General features: G+C 29.3%; 1 protein-coding gene across 1 annotated transcript; it reads right to left on the minus strand.

Moving 5' to 3' along the window:
* Positions 1-2,522: 2,522 nt before the first annotated feature.
* On the minus strand, positions 2,523-10,646 carry LOC125824322 (serine carboxypeptidase 24). The gene is made up of 9 exons (XM_049503671.1): positions 10,358-10,646; positions 6,807-6,914; positions 6,630-6,725; positions 6,172-6,264; positions 5,998-6,083; positions 4,943-5,355; positions 4,084-4,179; positions 3,526-3,631; positions 2,523-2,691 (listed from the first exon to the last, which is right to left on the minus strand). Exons 1-9 carry the CDS (start codon positions 10,629-10,631, stop codon positions 2,551-2,553), a joined length of 1,413 nt encoding a protein of 470 aa, XP_049359628.1. The 5' UTR covers positions 10,632-10,646; the 3' UTR covers positions 2,523-2,550.
* Between the last annotated feature and the right edge of the window lie 381 nt (positions 10,647-11,027).

The raw sequence follows: 11,027 nt of genomic DNA on the forward strand, positions 1-11,027 counted from the left end.
CCAACAACTTACAATTTTCTATCTTAAACTATTAGGTTCTCTAGTTTTAATATATCAAAATATTCATCACCAACCATTGAGTTTGTTTTTGGCAATCATGGTTATAAAGCCATATGTTCTTACCTCTATGAAGTCCCTACTTCTATTCACAAGGGTAAATTAGTCATTTAACATGAAGACCAATAGGATCGTAGGCGAGCTCGATCAATTCTAGCTATATTAAATTTCCTTACCTCATTGTGGCCTTTCCATTGGCCATACTTCATTGTTTGCATGCACAACCATCTCCCTTGATTCGACTGACTATCTCATGAAACGAGAACCTTAGCGAGTTCGATCATTCTGTAATTTTCATTCATTTGCTTCAAATCATGTCAAAGCGATCACCTTTTTTTTATAATATGTATTCATCTCACATACTTCTTATATATATAAAATACGTAAATAAGCTCCACACATCCTAATAAAAAGATGAATCACACAATTATACATTAACACATGAGTTTGCTTTTGGCAACCATGGCTACTGAGACATGTTCTTAATTACCTATTATATGGTCCCTATAATACATAGGGGTAAATAGTCTTTTTGACATGAAGACAAATAGAGTGTAGGATGACATAAATAGAGTCTAATGAATGGGTGATGAGTCCATTCCATACCTAACTTTCTGGAATTGTGTGAAACCATCCACAATGCAAAAGTTCCATACCTTTGCCTATATTTATTAGATCGTCATGTATGAATTCACAAAATTTAAAGTAAAACAAATTTAGTAACTTATTATTATGAAATATTATTGAGCTAATACACATCAAAAGTCGATATGATCCATGACATAGAAATTCCAAAAAAGAAACGATATATGTCCTTAAGAAACAATGAATATCATTTACTAAGTGTCTCGAATGGACTCAAAACAAATTTATAGACTAATACACAAAAAAAGTTGAGATAATCCTAAAATGCTATTTCATGACTTAGAAATTCCGGAAAAAAAGCGTATGTCTTTGAGAAATAATGAGTATCATTTTCTAGATATAGTCTCAAATGGATCCAAGAAATTTGGGGTCAAAACAAATTCAGTTAGATATATTTCAGAAGAAATTACATAAATTAATGTATATAATCGAAATAATTCAGAATTCCTGTTTTATGATCCAAAAACTCTTTAAAAAAAAAAGCGACGTCTATCCTTGAATAACAATAAATATCATTTCAAAATTAGTCAAATATAATAAGATCATGCCTACTTCTTTAAACATCATGTCTATTAAAAATTGACACTCAATAAAATTCAAGCCCTCTTAAAGTTAGTAAATTCAAAATAACTTTTTAAATTAATCAAATTAACCCTCAATATCTAAAATATGGCATATTATAGTAAAATTGTTCTTTTTTAACATAAGAAACTACTAGTCATGTAATTTATATGTATGTTTGTCCACAGATTTTAGGCAGAAAATATGATGGTTTTCTTGAAAGTTAGGTTGTCTTGTTTAACAATATATGTTGTCTGTTAAATTGTTTGTGAACTTTCCTATTTCTTTTTTTGTTTGTCCACATTGTGCAAAAAGGTTTTGCCATTAATTGGCTTTATGGGCATGCGTGAATGGGCCGGATCTAGAAGGACGAGAAGGTGCTCACTCGAATTTATTCGGTAAAAAATTAAGTTGTATATATAGGTGATATTTTTTTTACTATTTCTGAATATATATAGGTGAATCTCCTAAACACAAGGGTATTTAAAGGTTTAAAATTTATCTCGAGATTCTAAATTCAAAGATGTAATATTTGTTTTGATTATTACTTAAAAATTATTAAATTATATCATTAAATTTATTATTACATAACGACGAATCTCATTTTATATTATTTAATAATCATATTTTATCATTACCCTCACCCCTCTTTTTTTTTATACTGGATTTTCTCTTCAAATTACTGACCTATGATATTATGTAAAGACAAAAAATGATATTATCGATCCAAATTTTTTATTCATCGAAATAATACATACAATATGATACAATACAATATATAGTACGATACACTATAAAGCAATACATTTATCCAAACAAAGTAAAAAATGGTTAAAAACATGTGGAATGAATGGAAATATTTTCTTGGAAAATAAGTGGATTTCTTCCTTATTTTTTTAGTATTTGATAAATAAACTAAAAACTATCATCTCAAAAATATTTAAGGGGTGAGATTGAGGAGGGGGTGGGGGAGGAGGTGATTAAGGGGTATGGGTTGAAGGTGCTAAATAAGTAAAAAAAGAAAGACAATAAACTTGAAATGTCGGTTACGAAGATTTGTTTAGCAATCTTGATAGAAAATTAGTTGCCTTGAGAATTCTAGATATATGGAAAAAAGATATGAGAAATGATCATGAGTTTCAATACACAAATTTCAAATAAATCAACTCTAATGCTAATTTGCAAAACTCCCATAATTTTCATGAGAGCTATAAAATATTCAAATTGCCTTTTTTATGACTATCAACTTCCTCAAGATTATTGCAATCTTAATTGAATTTTCTGAATTTATTTTGGTAATTCTTTGCCAGCCAAGAATGATTGGAAAAGAATAAATGCTCTTTTAGGTTGAAATAATGGAACTTCATGGCCAGCTCCTCTAATTGTTGCAAATGTAAGTCCATCATACACCTCTGTCCATCCTCCCACCTACAATATAATGTCATATTTATCATCAATATTAGTTTTGATTGTGATCAGACGAATTTAAGATTTAAAGGTTTGTTAGGATGACAAAAGTAATCTTAGCGCCTATTAGAGGCGAATTCAAGATTATTTAAAGTTTGTTTAGTATGACAAAAGTTGTTTTAGTGCTAATCAAATGTGAGTTCAAGATTTGGAGTTTGTTTTATATAACAAAAGTAATTTTGACGCTAATCAGAAGTGAATTCAAAATTCAAAGTTAATTCCTATAGAAAAAGTAATCTTGGCACTAATCATAGATTAATTTAAGATTTAGAGTTTATTTCATTTGACCAGGCCAAGTCATTTTTTATGAAAAATCTTCCTCGTAAAAAATATTTTTCTTGAATAGTTTTTTGGTACATTTGGTTAGTAAGGTGGAATATGTCTAGATATAAGAAATATGACTTTTGCCCATAAATATTAATTAAAAGTCATTTTCCCCTCTGAATTTTTTTTTTATGTCAAATCAAACGTGAAGAAAGATTTCTTTATAAATTATATTTTCATATCCGCATATGTATAAATAGTTTGATTAATAAACAATAAGTTCAGTCGAATTCATAGAACAAACTATAAATCCGCCTTTGGTGCTAACTCTAGAAATTAACTAGAATCAGGTGCGAAACCACATCCTTATTCAAATGGTGCCAATTGGCATTCCTTTGTCAGAAATTATATCATGTAAATAGGTAATTGTTTTTTTTAAAAAAAAATTGTGTACTTAATCTCTTTGACTCTCCTCAGTGTAAATTTTGACTCCGCCACTTATTAAAATACTTAAAATAGAGTGTATGTTACCTGAGTTCCAGAATACCAAGGATACCATGGAGTTTTAATCTTGGGATTAAGATGGCTTAGAGAGAACCTTGTGGCAGTCACTGGTACCACTGAATCTGTATCCCCACTGCATATAAATTCAAACATAATTAAACTTTAATTATTTTACTTAGTAGTAGAAATGTATCTTACCATAATAAAGACGGAATTCAATTCCTAACTGATGCGTTTTATAATTGTGTAATTCAATAAATCAACCTTTAGATGTCACACTACAAGAAAAGTGTGAATTACATGGGGATTAGTATGAAAATTTACAGGAAAATAAGTTTCCTACAGAATTTCATACTAATTTCCAGGAAAATTCCCATGTAATTCACACTTTTCTGACAGTTTTTTATATTGATCGGTCAATACAATGCTGACCACCTCTTTGACATCGTTTTTTAGTCAATATTGACCAAAAAACGATCTTTGGAGGTCGATTTTGACCTTTTTTAAAAAAAGTTGTGTAGCACATTTATAAGTTCACAAAAAAAAGAAAAAAAGATACTATATGGAGAAATTGATTAGTTTTACCTGAACATCCATATTCTAAGACCAGCAGCCATTAGTTTCTTGTATATTGGTAGCATTGAATCATCAGAGTCCTTCCAATTCTTTAATAATACATCACTGTTTTCTCAATTGAAAAAAAAAGACGAAAATTAATTGTCCAAGATCATATAAGTAGAGAATAAATAGTTCTTTAGTAAATGCTTGCAGAACAATATTGTGTCTAATCCAACACTAAAAGTTAGTTCGTGAGATGAAAAATTGTATAATACTATTTATCGAAATTCTAAAACGGAGTTACTAACACTAGATAAATCAAGAAATGAGATGAATCAGACTCTACTTTCATGTTAAATAATGATGATATTATGTCTAATTCAGCACCAAAAGTTAATTAGCTCATGAGGTGAAAATTTTCTAATACCGTACAAGAACAACTCATCTCATCACCACTCACCAATATATGTTGTACTATCATCGAGTAGGGACGGATCTACACTTAAGTTATATGGGTTCATGATAAACTTCGGTTTGTACCCTATATTTACAACATATCATGTGTAATTTCACATTTAAGGGTCTTGGGAGGACATAAGGTACACACATACATTATTTCATGGGGTAGAAACTTTGTTTTTGATAAACCCTCAACTCAAAAAAGAAGGTTTTTGAGCAAGGTTGCAAGAATAATATGACAGTCAAATAGCAAGATACAAAACAAATGAATCAAAATACACATTGAGAAAAGAAAAAAAACTACACAATTACTAATACATATAAACAATTTGTCCAAACCCTAATAAGAACTCAGAAAAACTTAAAATCTTGAATTTGTCTCAGTCGCATAGACATATATATAGAAAGTACAAGAGAAAGTGAGTACCTGCAAGCAGTCCACTTGTATGAAATCCCAGTGACATTAGCATGCATAGCTCTTTGCACATCATGTCTATTAAAATATTCCTCAGCATAATTCTCAGTACATGGATCATAGCCAGAGAGTTTCCTATGAATAATTGTGTTCTTGAATCTAACATTATTATTATTCAAATAATTTGTTTCATTTTGCACAATTTTGCAAGATGGTGTGTAAATACTATATTGATCAATTTGACCAAATTCATGGTTCACTGCATAACTCACTGATTCATCACATTTTTTTGATGAATTTTCAGATGTAAAATTGCAAAAATTCATTATATTTTTGTATGTTTTGTCTGAAATCATTGAGTGACTCCACCAATATGTCACAGTGCCAATTCCATCATATTTGTTATCAGTAACTGCATTTCCTACCTGTGTATTATTTCAATCATCATGAGTATGCCAAAAAAATATTTAAAAAAATATTATTTTTTTATTCGATGTTCGATATCGATCTGTTATAAGTCTAATTAATCAGGATTCACACTAAGAAGTTCGATCAACTTTGGACATTTTATAAGTGTTCATATAAAAAACGATTTTATTTTCAGGACAGGAATATTCTAAAACCTCTCGTTAAAATGTAAGGGGTAATTGCACTTTCTAGTCCCTCGATTATTGGTAGATTTTTATCTCGGTCCTTGTAATAGTTGGCTAAGCTACTTCACTACTAGAAAAAGAGTAAATTTCCGATGGGATGTTCGTTGAAAATTAGTATTTTTATTAGTAGGGATTGAAATAAATGGTTTTGATCCTTTTGTATATAAAACATGTGATATTTAGACTATTTATACAAAATATATTATATATACTCGACTATGGAGAAACAATATGAATTTAACATAATACATATATAGGTTATTAAATGGTTTAACACTAAATAATTTGTTAATTTTGTTAAATTACAAGGACCAAATTTAGAACTTATCGATATGTGAGGGACTAAAAGTGCAAATTTCCCTTAAATTAAATAATATGATTTTTTTTTTATATACAATTAGATGAATTACTTACCATGAATCCTTTGAGATTTATGATTGGATTTGATAATTTCTTGTTATAATTGTAAATAGCCTGTGCTAATTGAGGAATATAATGCCCTGATAAACCCAAAGAAAATGTTAATGAAATTAATTTTGTAGTGTTACGGTCTAATTTTCTTTTCTTTTTTTTAAAATAAAAAAATACCTGCGTAACTCTCTCCAGCAATATAAAAATCTCTATATTTATACTGTGGAAATCTTGACATCCATCTTGTGAGGAATATTAGTGCATCCTGAGCTGTGCCAAAAAAATAAACAGCTCTAAAATCTAAGTTAATATGCCAATGATAAAATATTAGACTGTTGTTGTTTAATATCTACAAATTTTTAAATTGCGAGTAAATATACAATATAAGTACAATGCATGTATATATAGCTATAACTATGTATAATAACCTATGTATATCGACTACAAAAATTAAACAGTGAATCCGATCGATTATTCATATAAACATCCCTTCTTTATATATATATACTGACAATGTAAAAAAATTTACACTATCATTGTAATTTAATCTAAACTGTCTGTGTATATAAGTTAAAATAAAACCAGACATACATATATGAAAAAATGAATATTATCAAAAAATGTGTGGTATGTACCTGTTCTTTTATCCCCAGAATCCTTAAGATCAGAACTTGTATTTGTATAAGAAAAACCAACACCAGCTGGAGATTCCAAGAAAAGTATATTTGCCACTGCATTTATAACATTTGTAATTATTATCTTTTTTTTTAAAAAAATTATAGGTAAAAGTGAACAAAAAAAAAATATGTTACCTTTATTCCATGAATATTTGTTTAAATAGAGGGAAGAACCAGTTTTATTAATTCTAAATGGACCAATTTCTTCTGATGCCCCATATGCTACTGATGAACAACCTGGACCTGCATAGTGCAAAAATAATTTCAACTTGAGGTGAAGATTTATCCAAAAAAATAAAATAATATATAACTTTAAATAGCCGCTCATCGAACTGATTAAACTAATAATAGTAGACGAATGTCAAGTATATATATAATCTTTTAATGTATAATACATGTATAACTATGTATAATCAGAGTTTGGCTTGTTGCTTTGTTACTAACATGCATTATGAATCTGTATTAAGTCAGGTTTCAAAATAGGTATCAAACTTCAAATGAAAAATCAAGAAAATTGATTGTCAATGTCCCTTTTCCAATCCGCTAAAAAAGAAGTTTATTTCGATGGATATTTATGTTCTAATATATACGACATATTTTTCTTTTAACTTACAAGTTTTAGTTAAAAAAAACATTACTTTCTGTCTTAAATTTCAGATTTTTTTTTTTTTTTTAACCGTGGTTTCCGGGCGTCGCTTTGCGAACCCGACTAGCTGTACCCACCGGGTCCCGCTATTTCAAGGCGGGTCCACCACGGTTAGTTCCACGGGGCCCTGGAGACGCGGCCGGTTTGTAATGCCTCCAGTGGCCCTGCTGGGGCTCGAACCGGCGACCTGAAGGACTTTGTCCCAGGCCTTTACCAGCTGAGCTACCCCTCAGGGTTTCTTAAATTTCAGATCTAGTCAAACGGTTCACATACATGGAAATGGAGTGCCACATACACTACAAAAACAACCCATAACCAACCGTAACTAAGATGTTTTTATTGTTTAGCGATAGAAGTTGTCTGTATTTTTTTTTCCGTTTATAAGTTTTTTTCTCTTTAGTTTCTCATGTATTGAGATCCTATTAAATTTGAATTCGCACATTGTAGGGATCATTTTTTAGGCGACGTCTCTAATGCGACTTTTTTTCATTCCTAAAATATCAAATTTGAAATATTTAATTTAGATAAAAAAAAAATTCAACCGATCCATCACAATTTATGATTGCATTTAAACATCATTGTATTTGGATGAGAAGATGAAGAAAACACATGAATTTCATGATTTCTATACACAACCTTTTAGGAACCACCATTAATAAAACAATCTTCCATAACTCATTATTCACCTACCCATCCCTTACTATCATTTATTATTACTATTAATTAGTATATATTATATACTTCTCTCTTTTTTAAAAATAAAATAAAATTTCCAACTATTAATTATTTACTCACAAGAAAACGACCCTTCACTTTTTATTTTTATTTTTTAAATAGGCTTCTTTTTCTTTTTTTCTTTGTGGTTTAATAATGATAGGTCACATAAAATTCACCAATGTGATCAATAGTGTAACTATGAACATCATGATGACCATCACTATTTATTTCTCTTATTAGTAGTTTCTGAATACGCATGCTTCTTAACACTCGATGCTTTTAAATGGTCACCATATTACAATTTTTTTTTTTTGGAGGTTCGATATTCGTATTGGATATCCTGAATTCATCTGGTGTAATTCTTATTTAAGGGGAAATCATTTTCTAACAAGATTTAGTAATAATATGTGACAGATTGAGAGTGTATAGGTAAGTATTGGCTTACGTAATAATTTCTGATGAAAGATGTTCAAGTACCACCTTCAATCTATGTATTAATATGCCACCGTTATGATATCTTTTAGATCATAAATTTCAAATATGTTATAGAGACGATTTTTGTTTCTTATTTTGTTTGTGCGAGGTACATAATTTTCAAATACATAAATTTTATTTAAAAATTTGATATCCAAATTTATGATCAAAATTAAATTATTTGACTTTCAAAATTTAAAATATATCACATAAATTGTGACATAAAAGGTATAAGAAAAGTTGGATGAAAGCTAGAAAATGGAAAGAAAAGTACAAAAATAGAGAAAAAAAAGTTGGATGAAAGCTAGAAAGTGGAAAGAAAAGTACAAAAATAGTGAAAAAGGAGTTCTACTTTTTTGTTGAATTTGGAATGATGTCCTTTGTTTGTTTGTATCATAAAATTGTGGAGATAAAGACGAAAAAGCATAGGCTAAAAATACAGCCTTTTGTACACATACAAACAAGGAATAAATTTAGAACAAGAAGGAATAAAAAGAATATGATGAGGTAAATTGGACACAAGGATATCACGAGCACTTATGCACAAGGAATATTATTTTTTATTCGATATATGATATTTATATTAAAGTTTCGATCAATTTAGATATAATTCGTGAGATATATTAAAGAAGAAAATACGTTAAACCAACATTTTTTTCATCCTAGCCCTTGAATTCGAAATCTTTCAAAATGTTTGATTATGGAGGAATATTTTATTTGATAATGGTAACTATGCAATATCTTTTTTTGTTTTTTTTTTTGCTCGGTGCTGATACTTGCATGTAAATTTTCGACTAATTTTGGGTCGCATGTCTGGTAAGATCCAATAAGAGGGGAAGTGCTTTTTGGCAACCCAAATTAACGGATTTTATCTATCTCACTATCAATGATGATTTAATTGGACGGACGGACTGAAAATCAATCGAATATAAAATTATTTTATGTCTAATACATAAAATTTTAAACGAATTGAACAAACAAACAAATCTTTCCGTCATATTTAACACCCCTAGATGTATTCTTGTGGTGGACAAACAAGATGACTATGTAATTTGGGAAGAATCTTTTTTACATTGTTGATTAGAGGCGAAATCAAAATTACATTAATTATCTAAATTTTGAATCAGCTATCCCAAAGCAAATATCAAATAACAGACATAAGTAGATAAAAGAGGGTACAATTTTTTTTGCAACTTACAAGTATTAATACATGTAGTTATGTCATACTATATTACAATTTCTATCTAACTTGTTTTTTAATCAAACGATCTCATGCTTGAACCTTACTATAAGTACATATATCATGTGTAGTACTTATATTATATAATTTCATTATCATTAAACAGTTATTGCTTTGATTTTAATTTAGTTTAGACTAAATATCAATATTTTCCATGGATAAAATACGAATTATTTGTTATTAAAATAACTCTAGAATTCTCTTGCAACCAGACGAATCTAGAATTTACATTTAATGAATTACGATTGAACTCATTCTACTTATAAAATTATTGACCATAGTAATTTTCCAGTTACTTTCATATATATATATTCACGCTCTGGTCAAAAGTATTGAGTTCACTTGAAACAGTTAATTTTAATTCTCACTTCGCCTCGATTAACACTCCACTAGATGGTGAAAGTTGGTCAACTAATTTTCCCTCCCTTTGCAACAACATATATAGTCTCACAAGATGAGGTCTGAGGAAATGAAGTGTACACCAACCTTACCCCTATTGAACGAAGGTAAAAAGATTGTTTCTGTAATTAAACACCGTTTATATATACGTAAATCTTAAACATGTTTAGCGGAATTTCTTATTATTGAAAAGAAAATTAGAGTACTAACCTCCATTGAGCCAAAGAACAAGAGGTTTCTTCTCAGGATGAGTTGTAGCTTGTGTTAACCAATAGAACAAAGCTCTTCCATGTCCTTCATTGACGGAAACATAGCCGGAAAACTGCGAAAACGTCACCGGAGGTTGTCCCGGAAGTGTTGTGATCCGATCCAATTCTTGTTCTTTTGTTGTTAGAGCAACAACAACATTAATAATGGTTAAAGAGAAAATAATTAGTATTAGACTAATGAAAAATGAATAATTAGCTCTAATTTGAGATGCCATTGCACTTATATATTCCTTACTCTCTTTCAATAATATATATGTCACCTAAATAAGATAGAGGAGTATATATACATGAACATATGTGGAGCTTACTATAAGTTTCTTGTTTGTTTGTTCTTGTTTTGGTTTGTAGGGGGGTGGGATTGTGGGAGTTAATGAGTAAGGTATAGATGAGCCAATTAATAATAATAATAAAAAAAATTACGATGGTGTCTGATCAATTTGTGTGTGATTTGACTTATAATATAGAGTATTTTCTATGTATCGACAGACTCTAGATAGATGTCATATTATCTGAAACATCCGAAACATAGTAAATATCGTGAAGGTATATGTAGAAGGGGTGAAAACCGAATGATGTAAAACATATGATACTAAAAGTTGTACTAGTACATG

Source organism: Solanum verrucosum, unplaced genomic scaffold (genome assembly GCF_900185275.1).
Source record: "Solanum verrucosum unplaced genomic scaffold, falcon-dt-bn FXZP01000022.1, whole genome shotgun sequence".
NCBI lineage: Eukaryota > Viridiplantae > Streptophyta > Magnoliopsida > Solanales > Solanaceae > Solanum > Solanum verrucosum.